General features: G+C 42.7%; 1 protein-coding gene across 2 annotated transcripts; it reads right to left on the minus strand.

The window, feature by feature from the left end:
- Positions 1-12,018: 12,018 nt before the first annotated feature.
- Positions 12,019-13,829, minus strand: LOC147892864 (uncharacterized). Of its 2 annotated transcripts, none has more exons than XM_087387613.1 (4): positions 12,955-13,829; positions 12,791-12,846; positions 12,511-12,687; positions 12,019-12,406 (listed from the first exon to the last, which is right to left on the minus strand). In XM_087387613.1, the coding sequence occupies exons 1-4, from the start codon at positions 13,534-13,536 to the stop codon at positions 12,331-12,333; spliced, it is 891 nt and encodes a 296-aa protein (XP_087243739.1). In that variant the 5' UTR covers positions 13,537-13,829; the 3' UTR covers positions 12,019-12,330. The 2 variants fall into 2 exon arrangements, with proteins under 2 accessions (XP_087243739.1, XP_087243740.1); XM_087387614.1 differs by having other exon boundaries at positions 12,791-12,842; positions 12,951-13,829.
- Positions 13,830-18,940: the final 5,111 nt, after the last annotated feature.

Raw genomic sequence — 18,940 nt, forward strand, 5'->3', positions numbered from 1 at the left:
ACCAAAAGAAACACCTTCCTCGCACTGGCTCTTTGCAGTGTCTGGTTTGTTACAAAACAAGGAGAGAGTGCTCAATCTGGAAGATGCTCAACAAGGGAAGGAGAGACAAGAATGGTGAACCACACAATAAGAGATAAGACAACATATCAACTCACATTGACTTCCAACCTTATCAAACGGAAGGCTATAATGTGATGCACAAAAACCACAGAGGTACCACCTAGCCCTCCACATCTACATCAAAATCCTACATCCTCCACATCTAACATCTACATCCTCCATGTCTACAACCTAGTCCTTTGCATCTACATCCAAATTCTTCTAAGGTCCACATCCTCCAATCAATTTGATGCATATCAACATCCTCCAATCATCTTGATCCATAGATCTCAACACTCTACCTCAATAAGAAATGAGAGGAGTATTGCACTATCATCACATGATATAATCTAAGGGAGAAGCCTTTATCAACAAGCTTATTCCAACTTACAAGTATTGGATTTAATAAAAGATATTGTGTTAGTTTGACACATCACACTAAATACATAAAGTAGTGGTTGACTAACGTAGAGGACTCTTTGAATTTGCTTGATCTCCTTGAACTCTAGATGCATTATACCTTGGTCATCCTCACACAATGACCAAGTGATCCGCATATGGATATAATCAGCTTCCATAAATATGCTTGCAATTTCTCTGCATACCTTACCTCCACTACTAGCAACACCTCATTTGAATCGCAATGAGGGCATTCCTCTCCAGTGATGATGGAAGTATAAGAAGGAAGGAGGATATTACCGCTTGCCATAGATGAAGGTCAAAGGTAGTGTCTACTCCATTACAAACATAGAGAAATATATAGGGATTATATAAAAGTTGTTACCATAAAAATGTGGATTCAAGCATAAAAATAGCTAAGGACAATAGGCTAAAGAAGATATGAATGGCTAGACGAAGATAAGAGCAACCAAGCTCTGATACTATACTACAAAACAAGGAGAGTTTGCTCAAGATGGAAGGTGCTCAACAAGGGAAGGAGAGAGAAGAATGGTGAACCACACAACTGTTGAGATATCGAGCTCCACTCGTGATATGCCAGGGTGACCGTTGTGCATTTATGTCACCGACTTGTTAGCTGCAGATGCGGTTGGTACACTGCCCATGAATAATAGCTGGATGACAACTATCCTTATATACTCTAGTTCGTGGCTCAGTTAGTATGCCACCTTAGTTAGCTGAGTTTGGTTTGAGACCCACATATAGGGTTCTTCTATTTCATTGTACTAGAGTTCTTTTGGCTTTCACAACTAAGAAGAGGAAAACTATTTTCAGCCTCCACCTTTGTGTGTATTCCCCCATTGTGTATGTCAGAAAGCCACAAATGAGACTCCTTCCTTCTCTCCCACTATCTTTACATGGTATCAGAGCCTGGTTCATGGTAAGGAGCTCAAGAAAGCAAACCAAGTTCGCGGTGTCCTGGTAAGAGGACCAGTGTTGCTTTCCTTTTTTGAGTTTAGGGGCAAATTTCTACAGGTAGCACAGCCGGAAAGTGCAAGAGTGCATTGTCTCAGATTGAGACGCCCTTCGCGGTGTGGCAAAGGGGCAATATATGCTGCGGGAGAGGGTGAAGCCCTTGGTGACTTTATTTTTTTGATTCAAGGCCATTTCGGGGCCCGTTTTGGAGGCGGAAGTTCTCCACAAGCACTGAGAAAAAGGCCCTATTTTTGCTGTGCGACCACTGCTCTGCAGGTCGGTGAAAAGTTGCCGCAGAATTTGCATCGTATGCCTGTGCGTAGAGATATTGGGAGTTGCAGAATCATCCTTATTGCTTGTTGATGCAAAATCGTCACTAGGAAGTGACTGTGTGGTCAAATACCACTTTTGTCAGTTTTGCAGATTTGCCCTTGTGAGGCAAAAGCTGTGTTTTTTCAGTGACATAATATTTTGCAGTGTTCTGTAATGGCGTCTGATTCTCTTTCACAGATTATCACTGAAAATCTAGACAAGAACAAATTCCAGGCATGGAAGTTTAGAATGACAAATTTCCTTATGGGAAGAGGCTATTGGGACTTCATTACAGGAAATGATGAAGAATCAGTTCTTCCGAATATTCCCAATCAACAGGAAATGCAGCCATTTAAAGGATGGCATGAGAGAGCCAGAAAAGTTATGTACTGGCTGTCTATCAGTATTTCAGATTCTATGATTGTGCATATTCACGATGCAAGTACGCCAAAGGAGGCATGGGATACTTTGGCAAAAATGTACAGCACTAATATGCAAGCCAGGAAAATGCAACTCAAGCAGGAGTTGCACAATGTGTACAGAGAAAATATGAGCATCAATGACTACCACATGAAGGGGAAGAAAATTGCATATGCACTTGCTTCCATTGGGTTGCCAGTGGAAGATGATGATTTAGTTTCTATGACCTTGAATGGTCTAGGAAAGGATTATGCACAGTTCCGAACATCCATTGCCGTCCGTGAAAAATTTCCTGCTTTTGAGGAGTTGTTTGCTCTTCTAATTTTTGAAGAGCAGAGAAATGGTGGTGCATCTTCTTCAGGAGGAACTTCAAAAGAAACTGTTTTTTCTACTCAAATGCTGGAAGAGGTAGAGGCAGAGGTAGAGCACGCCGATCTAGAGGCCGTGGTAGAAATCAGAATATGCAACAAACTCTAGAAAACCAGTCCTATCGAGGAGGACGTGGTAACTCTAGAGGCAGGGGGAGCCAAAGAGGTCGTGGTGGATGACAGAGAGGCCAAAATGCAAACAGCAATGTTGAATACTACTACTATGGTAAAATGGGTCATATGGCTAAAGACTGCTATAAAAAGTAGAATGACATCATGAATGGAAAATTGCAGCAAGGGAATTATGCATCTTCTAGTAGACAGGGTGATGACGGAAATGAGCATCTGTTTATGGCGCAGCACATGACCAATTCTGTGACAAGTGCAGAAGAAAGCAATGATGTGTGGTATGTTGAATCAGGTGCGTCAAACCACATGACAGGTCATGCAGAATGCATGCAGGATGCAAGGAAAATTGAAAACCCAGGATTTGTGGAGACTGGTGATGATACTACACATCCTATTGTGCAAATTGGTAAAATTCCTTTGTCTATGCAAGATGGGAAAAAGAAATACCTGTTTGATGTATTTCATGTCCCGAATATCACCAAGAACCTAGTTTTTGTTGGTCAAATGGTTGAGCAGGGCTTGGAAGTCAGATTTAATCCTCATGGATGCTTTGTTGAGGATATGAAAAATAACAGTCGCTTGATAGCAAAAGGGAAGAAGAAGGGCAGGATGTTTACATTGGATGCAGACATGCCTGAATTGATTGCAACAATGTTTGCACATGGGACCGATGTAGTTGCAGATATTGATATCTGGCATAAACGCATTGGTCATGTTAATGCACAACAACTTAAATCAATGCAGGCCCAAAATATTGTTGCAGGATTGCCTAAATTCAAGGTTGCAGAAATGCATAAGGTATGTGAAGCCTGTCAATTTGGAAAATGGGCAAGGAAACCATTTCCTAGACATGTTCAAGAGAGTAAGAAGCCATTGGAATTAATCCACTCTGATGTGTGGACTACTAAACCTCTATGGGAAGGAGGCAGCCGAGCGATGAAAACTGAGCTAGCCTCATGAAGCGATCAATGAAAACCAAGCAAGAAAAATATCTATGGGAGGCTGTCATTATTTTATCACTTTTATTGATGACTACAGCAAAAAAGTTTGGGTGTATTTTATGAAAAAGAAAAGTGAAGTGTTTGGGCATTTCAAAGCTTTTAAAGCTATGGTTGAAAAAGAAACAGGCCTGCAAATAAAATGCCTAAGGTCAGATGGAGGGGGAGAGTACCTCTCAAATGAGTTTGCAAGGTTCCTGCAGGAGCATGGCATAAAGCAGCAATATTCATGTAGTCATACCCCACAGCAAAATGGACTTGCAGAAAGGAAAAACAATCATATTAGAGAGGTATCTCGAGCCATGCTAAATGAAAAAGACCTACCAGATTATTATTGGGTTGAAGCAGTTACTACAGCGGTTTACATAATGAACAGGACTCCCACTGCAGCAATACATGGCATGACGCTAGAGGAGATGTATACTGGTAGGAAACCAGATATTTCTCATTTGAAAATTTTTGGTTACATTGCCTATGTTCATGTGCCAGATGAGTTGAGGTCCAAGTTGGATCCAAAAGCTGAGAAGTGCAGCAGCAATCAAAAAATATTAGTGGACCTGCAGTGTCCTCTAGCAGTGGTTCACATACTTCGCCATGGACAGGCAGATTGAGATCAGGAGAATCTCCTCAAAGCAATGCAGATAGTGGAATGTAGGTATCACTAAAAGGAAAAGAGAAGGTAGATCAGCTTATGTTTGATGTGAATGCAGCTCACTCTTATGTGGATGGTGAATCCAGTGGCTCAGAACAGAGCATTGATGATGAGTTGGATATTCCTTCTGTTGTTACACCTGGACTAAGGAAGACCAAGGATGTTTTGAGAGCACCTGGAAGTGAGCCTATTTTGCGCAGGTCTACCAGAGCTAGGTATCCTGAGGATAGGCTAAAATATGATGGATTTACAGCCATTCACTATGCCTATATGGTCAAAGTGATACAAGAACTAGAACCCACTTCTTTTGAGCAAGCCATGGGAAAAGGAAAATGGGAGAAAGCCATGGATGAAGAAATGGATGCGTTGGAAGCAAATGCTACATGGGAATCGGTGCCTTTGCCTAAAGACAAGAATGCAATTGGCTGTAAGTGGGTTTATAAGGTGAAGCACAATGCAGATGGTTCTGTGAACAGATACAAGGCAAGATTAGTTGTCAAGGGGTATGCACAGACATATGGCATTGATTATGAAGAAACATTCAGTCCGGTTGCAAGGATGGCAACCATAAGAGCAGCCATGGCTATGGCTGCATCAAAGGGATGGTCTTTACATCAGATGGATGTAAAGAATGCCTTCTTGCATGGTGATTTGCAAGAAGAGGTCTTTATGGAGCAGCCACCAGGTTATGTTCATGCTGTTCATCCTGAGTTTGTTTGCAGGTTGAAGAAAGCCTTGTATGGCTTAAAGTAAGCACCTAGAGCATGGTCTGACAAGATAGGACAGTATCTTGTCACTATTGGCTTTCAGATTTCCAAGGCAGATTTCTCACTTTATGTGAGAAAAATAGAGAAAGGTATTATGCTGCTTGTGATTTATGTTGATGATTTGATCATCACAGGTGATAATGATGAAGATATCCTTCATGTGAAAATGCTATTGAAGCAGATGTTTGAGATGAAGGATTTGGGAGAGCTACGTTATTTCTTGGGCATTGAGGTGATTAGATCACTAAGTGGGATACGGCTCTTGCAGAGGCAGTATGGATTGGACATGCTGTCCAAATATGGGATGACAGGCTGTAAGCCTATTTCAGTTCCTTTGGAGCAGAATGTGAAGCTGAGCACAGATGCAAGTGAGCTTCTAGAAGACCCTACTACGTACAAACGCATAGTAGGAAGTTTGATTTATATGACTATTACCAGGCCAGATTTGAGCTATGCTGTTGGATTGGTAAGTCAGTTTATGCAGGCTCCAAGGAAACCACATTTGGATGCGGCTAGACGCATACTCAGGTATGTGAAGTCCACATTGCAGTATGGACTATTTTATGAGACTCGGGTTCAGATACAGTTGCATGGATACACTGATGCTGATTGGGCTCGTAGTATTTCTTATAGACGATCTAACAGTGGATATGTGTTCTCTTTTGAGAGTGCTACAGTCACTTGGAGCAGCAAGAAACAGCCTACAGTTGCCTTGTCGAGCACAGAGGCTAAGTACAGGGGTGCAGCAATGGCTGTATGTGAGGTAGCTTGGTTGCATAAGCTACTTTATGATATGCATCAGTCTATAGATGGGCCAGTTGTCATTTATTGTGACAACATGAGCAGTATACACTTGGCAAATAACCCAGTCTATTATGCTTGAACAAAGCACATTGAGGTGCATTATCACTATGTGCGGGAGAAGGTTTTACTAGGTCTTATTGATCTAGTTTATGTCAGCACAGAGGATCAAGTAGCTGACATATTCACGAAGGCATTGGGTGCAAAGAAGTTGTGCAAGTTTAGAGACCTGCTTGGTGTGTAGGAATTGGGATTGAGCTCGAGGGGGAGTGTTGAGATATCGAGCTCCACTCGTGATATGCCAGGGTGACCGTTGTGCATTTATGTCACCGACTTGTTAGCTGCAGATGCGGTTGGTACACCGCCCATGAATAATAGCTAGATGACAGCTATCCTTATGTACTCTAGTTAGTGGCTCAGTTAGTATGCCACCTTAGTTAGCTAAGTTTGGTTTGAGACCCACATATAGGGTTCTTCTATTTCTTTGTACTAGAGTTCTTTTGGCTTTCACAAGAAGAAGAAAACTGTTTTCAGCCTCCACCTTTGTGTGTATTCCCCCATTGTGTATGTGAGAAAGCCGCAAGTGAGACTCCTTCCTTCTCTCCCACTATCTTTACAGCAACAAGAGATAAGCCAACATACTAACTCATGTTGACTATCAGCCTTATCAAATGAAAGGCTACAATGTGATCCACACAAACCATGTGGGTACCACTTATATTTATAGGCTACCAAGTCCTCCACATCCACATTCTCCAATCACGTTGATGTAAACCAACATCCTCCAATCATCTTGATGTATGAGTCTCAACATGGCTATTGCAAGAGATACCAATTTATTGTGAAGAGGTTCTCTAATTTATTTGAGGTCAGAAGACTCCTACCTCTAAAACTTGTCGAGATACACGTAAGGATCAACAATTGATAAATGTCCATAGATAGATGCCAACACTGAGATCATCAATGTTCTTTGCTATCCCAATCCGGACCATTTTTAGCTACGTGCACCACTTAGCTGCAATTGGAGTATGTACCGCAATTGTCAGCTAAGAGTGAATGTCGCTTGAATTGACTTCAAGCTTATCACATAAATTGTGCTCTGCCATCCCAATATATGATGATTAATGAAGGCAATGAGATCACATGGAAGACATTTGTCACTGTGAGTTAGTTGAGCTTCCATCCTCTTGCCTACTGAACCATCCTTCCCAACTTATCAATGATGAAAGATGTTCGGCACGAGCTGCATGTACTTGATAAGGATTGGATTAGGAACATTGTAGGTTGCCTTATCAAAATCACTCATCGAGACTCTGTTCGTTGTGATTCCTAGTACACATGCAATGAGAAATATTCTCACTAGATAGAGCAAACCACTTCAATAGATCTCATTTGTGATGTCAAGGTACCAGCACATAGCTTGCTCAACATTTGACCCTTGCAGCAGCGAGCCATCGAGTTCCTAAGCAGGTGAGGGAATGCGGCGATGGGGATTTCTTTCCAAATGATATGGGCTATGGTGAATTGAGAGAGGTGATAGAAGTTGTGAAATCAAAGGGGGCTCGTAGAATTTACACAAACTTTTGGTTGCAAGCCTAAGCAATACGCTTTTCCGTTTAACATAGCTCAAGTTCAAACCATCAATGTCCATGATTAGGGATGAAGCTAGGGCCATCACATTTCCTCAATATGATCTATAACTCCCTCATCAATTTGGGGCATAATTTTCCAAGTGAATCCACCAGAAGAAAAATTTTGACCAAGGTACCTTCATTAACATGTTAGTTATTTTGCTTTGATTCTTGGGAATTTGGAACTCTTGTTTTTGAACCACCTTGTGTCGTTCTCTAGATCTTGTGGATTAGAACCTAGTTTGAAAGATGCTTTCCACCCATCTAAACATTTTCAAAAAGCTATCACAAAAAAATGTGATGGATGACCTCTTTGACAAATCCCCAAGGCCCCATTCCATGCAACCAATTGAGCCACCACAATGAACGGAGGCCACAACCCCAACCTAAACTCCACCTTAGCCTCACTCACAACCCGAGCCTCAGCCACCTCGATTGTAGAGCCAACAACAGGTCAAAAGATCACAAGAGAAGGGGAAGAACCCCACATCAAAGATGAGGGCAAAGCAAGTGGCATCTTTTTTTTCAAGTCAACCAATGGAGGCCACATCCTAAATTGCCGCCAAGTTTGCCAAGAATTAATGTTGCGGTTTTAAAACTTGAGTTTATTCTAACCTAGAAACTTGCAAAAGAAGATGAATTATTTTAGAAACTTGTTTGTTCCAACCTAGAAACTCGTAGACTTTCTTCCAAGTTTCTTGCACTCTACACACAAACATGCCAAGGGGCCCATCAACCCTCACTCACCTTGCACTCTCCACTATCCCTTTGATCCTACATCGCTCCTCTATCACTAGACATCACCACCAAAGACAAGAAAGAGGCATTTTGCCAAAATATCTATAGTGGGTAGGATGAGATTGCTCATTAAAGTTTGTCAAAGAGACCCCACTCAAAGTAGACCTGATTGCAAAGATGGTGGCCACCATACAAAAGGAGTTATAGACTATTTGTACCACATAGCAAGGAGGCCTACTAGCTTCCCAAGGTACATCCCCAAATGGTAAGATAAACTTAATAAAGGAAACTACTAGAAAATGTAAGAGGTGCGGAGATCCCGTGAGGTCGGAGCTCCCTAAGCTCCACTTGCGCTTTTTGGGATGTCCGCTGCTAGGAGACGTCAGGCTGATGCGAAACGTGCCTGTAAACCGGTTTAGGGAACCAGTAGGTGAACCATCAACTTCGTTTGCAGATATCTTGAAGAATGATAAGGAGGGTACGCACGCCATCGACCTTGCATGTTTGGATCATGACCTGCAGGGAATCAATCTTTGGAAGAGAGAGGGGTTTCAAGCAGAAGAGCAAAGAAAGATCCTCTGCTTGCTGCAGGTGGACATTCAACCAGAGGCACTATGTCGAGAATACACCCATATGTTGGAGTGTGGAGTATTTATTCTCTTTATGGGTCGAATCCCTTTGGAGGAAGATTTTCTCAAATGGTTACTCTCAACCTACCAAGGGAACGCAACGCTCATTGATTATCGATTCGTGGGTTGTGGGTTTTTCCAAGCTACTATCTCCTCCGCAATGGGGAGGGAGTGGCTAGTCTTTAGGTCGGTCAGGTATCGAGGCACCTTGGTATGCACCATACCTTGGAGCGCTTCATTCACACCTGAAAAAGTACTTCAGCATGAGTGTCCTATGTGGAATCACTTTCCAAGTCTTAACGAGCTTCTACTCCCGAAGCTATGCACAATTGTGTCTGTGTCGGGGAAAGTTTTGTATATGCCTCCACTTCAACCAAAGAGAGCATCGCCGAAAGTCTACATCTTCTGGGACAGAAGGAAGGAAATTCCAGAGGCGTTGGAGCTCGAACTCCCCAATAGGTGGAACCTATTTGTTGAGGTACGCTTCGGTATTTTTCCTAATGCATGTTACTTTTGTACAAAGACTGGTCACTTTGCACAAGAATGTCCGTAGAAGATGGACAAGGACTAAAAAAAAGTCCCATCAATTCCTTGGAGTGGGCTGGCTATTGAATCCCCAAGTTGGTGCACTGATATGCAAGTGCATACAACCTCAAATGACACCATGCAAGCTCTTCCATGGGTGGAAGGCCCTATGTTGGATGAAGGAGGCTAGAGTTTGGTTGGTCAAAAGAGTTCAGTCCTATCTGCAGTGAAGCCTTTGCAAGTTGAAGCAGCGGATTTTGTCTTGAACCAGTTCATGTTTAATCAAGTCAAGGAGGTCCTATGAAGGGCTAAATAGGGAAAGCCGGTCATGCAGACGAAGATTGACCAATAGACGACCACTCAGAGCAGTCAAGGGCAAAGCAAGGAAGGGGATCTCATTCGTTAATGTATAGGCCTCCTTTGGCGAACGATATGGAGCAAGATTCTGATGGCAAGGAAGAATAAGTTTTCCTCTTGTAGACCTCAGATGGTCTGCATGACATGGAAAATGGGCCGTTTCTTTTTCTTGCTAATTCTATAATTCTTGGATTGGTCCAAGTTTCACTTACTATTTCTTTCCTCACTCTCTCACTCTCTCTCTCTCTCTCTCTCTCTCTCGCACACACACACACACGCTTCCCCCTTCACCCCGCATCACTCGCAATTTCTCCTCCTCCCTCTCTTCTACTACTCTCTTTTGCTTCCATGTTGGGTCTGCCAACCTTTTGGGCGAGCCTTATGAATGACAAAAGTCATTCACCTTGTTTTTCTTTTTTTGGAGTCTCATCACCATCTTTTTTGGAGCTACAAAGTAGTGTGTGGCGTATGGCGATCTGTTCATAGATGGCACATATACTCATTCCTTTCAAGTGAGCTTTTGGGTGATTGAGGCATCCTCAATGATTCTAAGATTAGACAATGGAATATTGTTTGGGCTTTAACTGTCCAACAAATTTGAAAATATTGCAATTCCTTGGTTTTCTAGAGGACACAACCTGGTTCAATTTGTACAAAGTGTCATATTGAGTGTTCTCAACTTTTTTAATCATCAATTTGTAGACCTTGCCATTGAGTGCAATGCTCTATGAGATGTCAATTAGATTAGCTAAGGTATACTCTTTCTTTTCTAGTATTTTCCACTTTCTTTAATATAAATTGTTTTTGGCTTGCCCCAAGGGGGGTAGGGTATAGTGACTAGCTTGTCTTGAGAAAGCTAAAAATCATTTATTTATTTATTTTTGAGGTTTTTTGTGATCGGTTGTGGGCAAGCGACCTCCCTCTTTTCCTTGTTTCTATTTTTGGCCTGTTACTAGTGCATTGGCCTAATTGATGGCATTTTCTCTAAGAAGTAAAATTTCCATTTATGGCCCCATCAATTTTTGCTTCTTCTTCTCTCTCTCTCACCTTTAAGCTAAATTTTCATTTTATGATCCCGTCATTTTCTCCCCTTTTCTCTCTCTCTCTCTCTCTTTCTTCTTCTTCTTCTTTCAATTTGCCTTGGCAGGCCTCTTGAATGTATTCAACTTGTTTTTTCCTTAAAAAAAACAAAAGGAAAAAACATTATTATTTTGAGACACACATATGTTGCAACCGTCTTCTTGTAAGAGATTGAACCATGAACGAGCAGAGACTCACAACCGTCCTGAGAATACGTGGACTGTAGAGTATCAAGATCTTGCATAGAAAAGTGCTATGTCCAGGCATGTACCTAATGAGTTCTAAACAGTTCGCAACATAGGAAGGAACAACTGCAATGTCAAAGAGTATTTTTACATATGCAACTTGATGCGGAGAGTACGCTAAGACTTTTGTGCAGCAGAAACATTAGATTAAAATTCAATCGTGAAGCGACTACTTTGCCAGAGATATGAGACGACATCCAATTATCAAGGCAGCTGTTCAAAACATTTATTGCTTGGCTAGGTCACACGAATCCGCCTTCATAAAGCAAGGCTGCTGAAGATGATTTTCAGAGCTTTATCTGATTGACAATGAGAGAGAGAGAGAGAACTCATCCAGGAAAGGGAAGTCTATCAAGAATGGAAATTTTCCAAGGTTCTCAGAGATTCCTGTGCCTTATCCAAACCAAAGCTCCAAAGTTTGGGCGGTCTGGATAGGAGGTCCATGAACACTGAACTCGAAAAGCTGAAAACAAAAAGTCTGTACTTTGGATGCCATGAATAAACACGATGGGACATCACCGAAGGCCATATGGCGTGGCATGAAAGGCACGCGCTCTAAAGCACATAGACTATATATGAAAGAAGCTTGAGAAGTAAGAGAGACTACATATGCTCAAACCACAAAAGCTTGAGAGGTAGGAGCTAAGGTATTCGATGTCCATGCTGGTGCAACTGCCAAGAGATGACTAGCATCGTTACCTGTTGTTAATGAGCTACATGTACCTTCTTTTATATTTCCCAATCAGTCTAGCCATCATGCTTCGAAGCAGCATTCAAAGCAAAATTGAGTACCCATTGAGCCTGAGGCTCCAACGCATTTTCAGTTAGACAAAGAGTGGAGAAATTGGTCTTGCAATACAACATTTCATTTTCATTTAGGTCTGTGCTATAAAAGAGGTCCGTCAAGCACCCTCCACCAATTGAGAAAAATTTACAAAGGTCTAAGGTGCCATGACAGCGCCAAATAATACACTCACAGGTGGGTTGCTTCTCCATCGTCTTGAATTCCCAAAGACGAAATGCACAAGGTGCCGTTAGTATTCAAATGTGCACTGCAAGTAAGCATCTATACAAACATGTACAGAACCTATGCAATTGTTTTTTTGAGGGAGGTAAATGGCGCGCATTCCTGTGCAAACCAATTTGCTTCCCTCCCTAACACACAGCAAAGCAAGGCTAGTCTTGCAGAAGGCAGCTTTCAAGCCTCAAAAGTTAGGCTGCAAACTAACCCATTCGTATCGTCCCGGCAGAGGCACATCGTTCACAGGATCGAAGTTGTACCTGCGCAGGACAGGAGACTCTATCTAATGAGAACCAGTCGTAAACATTAGCAGGTGAGGAAAACATTGCAAGGTTCGAAATGAGATGGACAAGAAAGAGCACACCGCTCAATAGAACGCCTCTGCTCATGCCTTCCCATTTGTTCGAAGAATGCCTCGATTTCCGCTTCCATCAAAGAGCGCGCGTCTCCCTTCGTAGCAGATCCGGGAGTTTCTACCTCCCTCCCGTTGCAGCTTCTGGGTGTGCTTTCAGGCAAAATTCTGGTCTTCGACGCTTGCTTGCTACAAAACGTGCCGAGAATATAAGAAATTCTGGCTCAAAAACAAGACTCATACGCTTCGAAAACGACATAATTTCAAATTTCTCGTCTGTCCATGCATTTACCTGTCCCTCAAAGAACACACCTCGTCAATTGGGTTCTCTCCAGTTGAAACTTCTACCTGAATTCGCAGAACGGAGGTCAGCGTAAGGCCTCAAACAGAGAAGAAGATAGAATTGTCTTGTTACCATACAGCCACGCGTAGGAAAAAAGGACGCAGTCAACTCACTTCGATGATCCTAACGCTGCTATTGCCCGAATTGCTGCCATCTCTCCTCTTACTTTTCGGACCTGCAATTAAATTTGCATCTTCCGCCCAAGCTGAGGCTCTCTTTTCCTGTTTCTTCTGATTCCTGGTAAGCATTCCTCGAGAGGAGTCGCTAAAGATGGTGTTACTTCCTGAATCAACAGCTCCTAAAACTCGCCCCTTATCACTTCTGGATTGATTGTCTGAATTCAGAGAGCATCTGACAGAAGAATATAAAGGGTCGTCTTCCAATTGAGAGACGAAAGTTCTATTCTCTTCCGGACCCCTACACCGAATGGCGCTGGCGTCCAGCGTTGTCACGTCGTCACGGTCTTCTTCAAAGCGAGCTAATCTGGAAGAACAATCGTCAGGCACGGCGGAGACCTTAAGTCTGCACTTGCGTTTGGGCTCACCCCACACGTTTCCGGCTTCGCTGTCGGCCAAATTCTTGCAGCTGCGCTCGAGCTCCAAGGCAAGTGCTCTTGCCCTCGTCCGCATCCCCGAAGGACCTTCCATGACTGCCACTCCTCTCACTCGCCTGGCTTTCCTCATGTACTTTCCCATGCTCAAGTTGCACTGTTTGCCTAAACTGGAACCCACGAGCTCGAAAACAGGGAATGTTAAAGAAGAAACAGCCTTTCACTGTAGCAGCTGCCAAATTCTCACAGGGATGACCGTTTGGAAAAGGGGGGGGGAGGGGGAGAAAGAAGGGTGAAGCTATGGAGGCATGAGGCAGATTCGAGGCGGGCAAAAAGATGATGAGCTTCGTCCTGATAGCTATGGCGGAAGGGCAAACTCACTCTTGGGAGAGATACTTGCAGGCTATGCCTGTGGCTAAGGCTATGGCGATGCTATGTCGATGGCTATGGCATGATCCCCGTTGTTGATGCTGCTGCTTGGCTATGGCGGAAATGCAAGCTCTTTGAGCTCCTTCGTGCCTCTTAATTAGCCCCTAACCCAAGATTATTTGGCCTAATCTTTCTTCTCTAATTCCCTCTTAATCTCGCCTTTATTGCTTCATTAGCAACGCATTAAATCCCTCTGTTCCCTGCTAAACGCATCATTAGCTCTCGCCCTTCAGAATATTCTTGATTCTGTAAGTTTCCACATTTTATTACAGAATATTCTCTGGGGTCCTTCAATGAATATCTGCCGTTTTTTATTTCCCTTTTATCCCTTTTTTTTTTACCAGGCAGCCTAGGAGTTGCCCTTGTTTAACAGCAAGGGATTTCGGGTGCAGCGCAACAACTCACATGGTAGGGCGCCTGGCTACCAAAGCGATTGCCCTTGATCAAGTCCTGCTCGTAGGTTCGGTGCTCGATAGTACCACAAGTGGATGCGTGGAAAAAAAAAAGTCATTTCCATTGAGTTGGAACTCTCAACCTAACCTTAAACCATAGCATGGCCAAAGTCGCCCTTTCTTATATGCAATAGGTGGTGAAGGGAAACACTCTAAAAATTCAGTTACTCATCTCCTTTTATAATGCGCAAGTTGCATGGATTTTGGTGGTGTTGGCACACCTACCAACAGTTTTTGTTGATCACATAAACTTCACAAGTATATTAATGAGACAATTACATTAGTGAAGTTTAGTTTCAGGCTCACAACTAAAATATGTTCTTCACTTTATCCCTATGAACACAAGCTCATTATTTTCTCCCCCCAAAGAAAGTAGCCTATATTATGGCATCACTCATTGTTTGGTCAAGCCTATCTCATGAAACACAACATGGTAGACTATGTTAAAGCTCATTGTTTTGTCAAGCCTATCTCATGAAACACAATATGGTAGACTATGCAAAAGTTAGAAACTTCTATTACAAGGAGGGAGCTTATGCATATCTACCACTTTTTCCAAATACTTTACCCTCCTAGAATGGCTTTAAAGTTGAGTGTATGCCACACGCCCAATCTGTGAGTGTACCAGAGGGCAACCATATGCATGGAGGTTCAAACAGAAGCACCTTCTTGAACAAATCAAACATGTGAATGACCAATCCAAGTGCATTGCTCTCCGGTAGAAATATGGAGACAACAGAGTTTGAGCCTCGAGTTCATGGCTTGAACAGAGCTCACTGTAGGCTCCCATGGGCTCTTTAGCTCCTTGCCAAAAGAGAAGCAAGGTCCAATTTTTGGCCTGCCCTGGGCTAGGCCTTAGCTAAAATAGATTATAGTAATTTCGAAAATTTGGCCATCATTTTCTCCCCCTTTCTCTCTCTCTCTCTCTCTCTCTCTCCCTCTCTTCTTCTTCTTTCTTCTTGTGCTTCTCTCTCTCTAAGCTTCTTCTTCTTCTTCTCTCTCTCTCTCCTTTAAGTTTGCCAAGGGCAGGCCTCTTGAATGTATTCACTTGTTAAAATTTTTTTTTAAAAAGGTGAATTTGATTTCCTTTGTAAATTTCGAACAATTATCGGTCCGAAGGGCGCCACCTAGGACAAACGAGCGGTGCACGGCAAAGGAGCAGCAAGGAAACGAGCCTTGAAAGCAACAGCGATGACGTGGAAAATATTCGGGGACGTCCGGAGTGCCACCTCGGCAATCCGGGGACTGGACACGCAACGCACGGTCCGCTAAGGTTGGTTACTTTGGCCAGAACTTGCGCGAATCGCGGGCGATCGGCCTGCCAGAACTCTTTCACGGCTTTTGGGCAGGACGCTGACGTCATGTGGGGCCCACTGTGATGATTGTCCGCGCGGGGCCTCACGCGTTTTTTAAAATAAATTGGGGGGATTATATAAATCGAGGCCTTTAATGATTCTACAACCTAATTTCGCGGACCGGTCTTCTGTTTGACCATTTTTAATAGGCTGAGTGGCCGTCCGGACCCCCGGCAGCAGTTTTAAACGGCGGGAAACATGCTGACGCGTCAGCGTGACGTGGGCAGCTACGTGGTCCTGGCGTGGCGCCGTTAAAGAGGGGTGCGGCAGTTGACCAATCAGCAGGCGTCATCCGTTGTGGGCGTGGCCTACCTGTCAGGCGGGCTTTTCAAAATTCTCACCGGCCATGCTCCATTGCTCCCCCTTGTGTTGCTAGGAACAAACCGTCTCTTTCCATCGGCAATCGAGATTTCTCACCATCTTTACACTATCGGTTAAGATTTTGAGTAATTTCGTTTACCATCTACCAAATCTCTATGTTTTTCGACTGGCTCGCTTGCAGCAAAAACTAGCTCGCTTCAAGAGCGTCTTTATTTCGATTGGTTGCAAAAACAGCTTCCCGCCAGCACTGTAATATTTAGTTTACCTCATTCCCAGAAGTTTGGAACCATGCTTCATGACAAAAAGAGTACAAATATGGTGCATGTGTGCTATCTTTTCATTAAAAATAGTGCTCGATCAAGCACCACACTCGATATGATATTTTAACAAGCTTATCTTCGTCATGTTTGTGTAATCTTGCAATTCCCTAGATGAGAGATGTGTATTCCCACACATCCCCCGTTTGAAGGATGTGATGTGGATTCTTTGTTTGTGTGGATGTTGCTTTTTATCTCAACAAGTAACCTGAACCGTCTATGACGGGCTGATAACCTCCCACCCTCTCGCTCGCACTCTCTCTCTCTCTCTCAATTTACATGTTCTTTATGTGTATGTCTAGAAGGAAGTAACAAAAAATCCATTGGAGTGTCTCTCTCTGTGCCTCTTTATATATGTAAAAACATGATTATTAAAATTTAAATATAGTGCCTTTACAGAGAACACACTTTCACACCATCTCTCTCTATATACATATGTGTGCATGTGTGCATGTGTGTGTGCGTGTGCATGCACATGTCTCCCTCTCCATCGTATATGTATAAGAACACAATTCATAAACTTGTCAGGACTTAGAAAAATACTTTTATACCAATGCAGCTCTCTCTCTCTCTCTCTCTCTCTCTCTCTCTCTCTGTCTCTGTCTCCATGTGGATGTATAATAAGACAACGATAGAAGTTTCATTGTTGAAACCATCGAACAAAACATGAAAATTGAAAGCGCATGCATATCCGAAAGGCCATAAAGCTCCAATAGTCAAATAAGTACAGGTGCACAAAGTTCACTAATCAAATAGACGTTGTGCAGGATGCCGTGGATGTGCTGGAATCTGTAGATGTTGACGATGCACGTATCCCGGCATGCCAGTGACACCTACACAAGTAGAAAAGGCTAAACGTAAGAATTTAGAAATTTGAATGGCAAGACACTTGTTTACAAATGAAACCTGTGATGCTCCATGAGAGTGCTTACCATCACATGGATTGGCGAGTCGATGTCTAAAGAAAGTGTACGTGTAGTCGCCGTTTCTACCTCGACCAAAGGCAAGCATTCTCCGGCGCACTCTGTATCCTCTAAAGGATACGGTGATCCTAAGACGTCCATATGAACCACGAACTATGCGACTCTTCAGTTTAAAGAAGCCAAGCAATTCGTACTGACTATAGAGCGTCATGAACCATGTGCCGATTGGGAGGTTTCTATAATCAAAAAAATAGTATCTTTGCACACTCATAGTCGCAAAAAAAAAAAGTTTATATATCTTCTTTTAAGAATGGAGAGAAATGTCAGGGACCACCCACCTGTAGAAGCTGTTCAACTCAAGAATGTCAACCAACAGCTGTGCGGATGCGCGGCACCTCCATTGAGGGGGATTTGTCATAGCAAAGGAAGTCAGTAAACATAATGATGTTTGTTTAAGAATAAACAATACTCAAACGTGACTTCAAAGAAATCATGCACCTCGTACTACCGCATCGGAGTGAGTGATGAATGTGAAGCTCCTGTCCATCGTATCTAGCTGCATGCAAGAGCATGTCCGTGGTCTTTTATAAAAACTCTTCATCAATACATGAGCTATATTGAAAGTAATACAAAAACAATGAATCATATGCTTTTACTTTTCAATGAAGAACGTTTCAATGGGATCTTGAAACGTTTCAATGACACTTCAAAAAGGCGACAAAGATACTCACATCATGGTGTTGTTGCACCTATAGAACTTCCTTGTATATGACATTCACAGCACAAATCCTATCTGAATCCTCGACATTGGTCTCATATACATTCTGTTGAACAAATACCTTGACAGCATTTGATGATCGTACACGTGAGAAAGCCACATACAATTGCCCATGACTAAACACCAGTGTTGCCAAGTATAATCCTAGAATAGACATTGTTTGACCTTGTGCTTTGTTTAGGTCATGCCAAATGCTAGTCGAACGGGAAATTGCCTCCTCCTCATCTCAAAGGGAAGCTGCAAATTACTTGGAATAAATGTTATCCTTGGAATAAAGGCCCTGTCCTCGATATTAGTTCCAGTAATAATCTCTGCCTCTAGCACCTTTGTGTGAAACTCTTTGCATATTAATCGAGTCCCATTGCACAAACCCTTTCAAGGATTCAGATTATGCAACAACATGATCGGGGAATTCCTTTTCAAAACCAGCCTATGAGATGGATATCCACCTCCAAGATCAAGACTGTTCAAGTACTCCATTGCATATAAAATGAATCTGTACCTGAATCATTTACTGAATCTGCACTCAAATACTCTTTGCCATCGCATTCAATGCACTGGTATTGAGTGCATCAACATCAATGTTTCGAGGTGCCAGGATAGCTCGCTCTCAAAAATATGCTACATAGTCTACAATTCTTGAAAGGCCTTTATAAACCCAATCAATCAAGCCTTCCATGGACTTTGTCTCCAAATGCATTTTTTTGGATTTACAACCTCATCTTCTTGCATTCCTCTATTTGTTCCATTGCCTATGTCTAGAACCCACTGTATGAATTCGTGCTCCGATGAGTTGTCTCCATCTTGAAGGACCCGCATATTTTGAGTGAGCGGCAAGACTTTTGTATATCTCCAAATTTATATTTTGAGTGAGCTTGCTGCTCTCATTTCGAGGTGTTCTCCTCATGGGAGCACATTCTCTTGCTCTAATTCCATTTTCCAGCCTTGCCTTGTATCTGTTCACAGAACCATCT

Source organism: Dipteris shenzhenensis, chromosome 16 (genome assembly GCF_047967505.1).
Source record: "Dipteris shenzhenensis isolate YYH24624 ecotype China chromosome 16, Dip_SZ_1.0, whole genome shotgun sequence".
Taxonomy (NCBI): domain Eukaryota; kingdom Viridiplantae; phylum Streptophyta; class Polypodiopsida; order Gleicheniales; family Dipteridaceae; genus Dipteris; species Dipteris shenzhenensis.

Bases quoted from the DNA above. Each gene is read 5' to 3' on its own strand.
- LOC147892864 (XM_087387613.1), bottom strand. From the start codon at position 13,536: ATGGGAAAGTACATGAGGAAAGCCAGGCGAGTGAGAGGAGTGGCAGTC. The intron at 12,847-12,954 runs GTGAGTTGACTG...CTGCGAATTCAG, and splicing joins GCAGCGTTAGGATCATCGAA to GTAGAAGTTTCAACTGGAGA. The intron at 12,688-12,790 runs GTAAATGCATGG...CACGTTTTGTAG, and splicing joins GTGTGTTCTTTGAGGGACAG to CAAGCAAGCGTCGAAGACCA.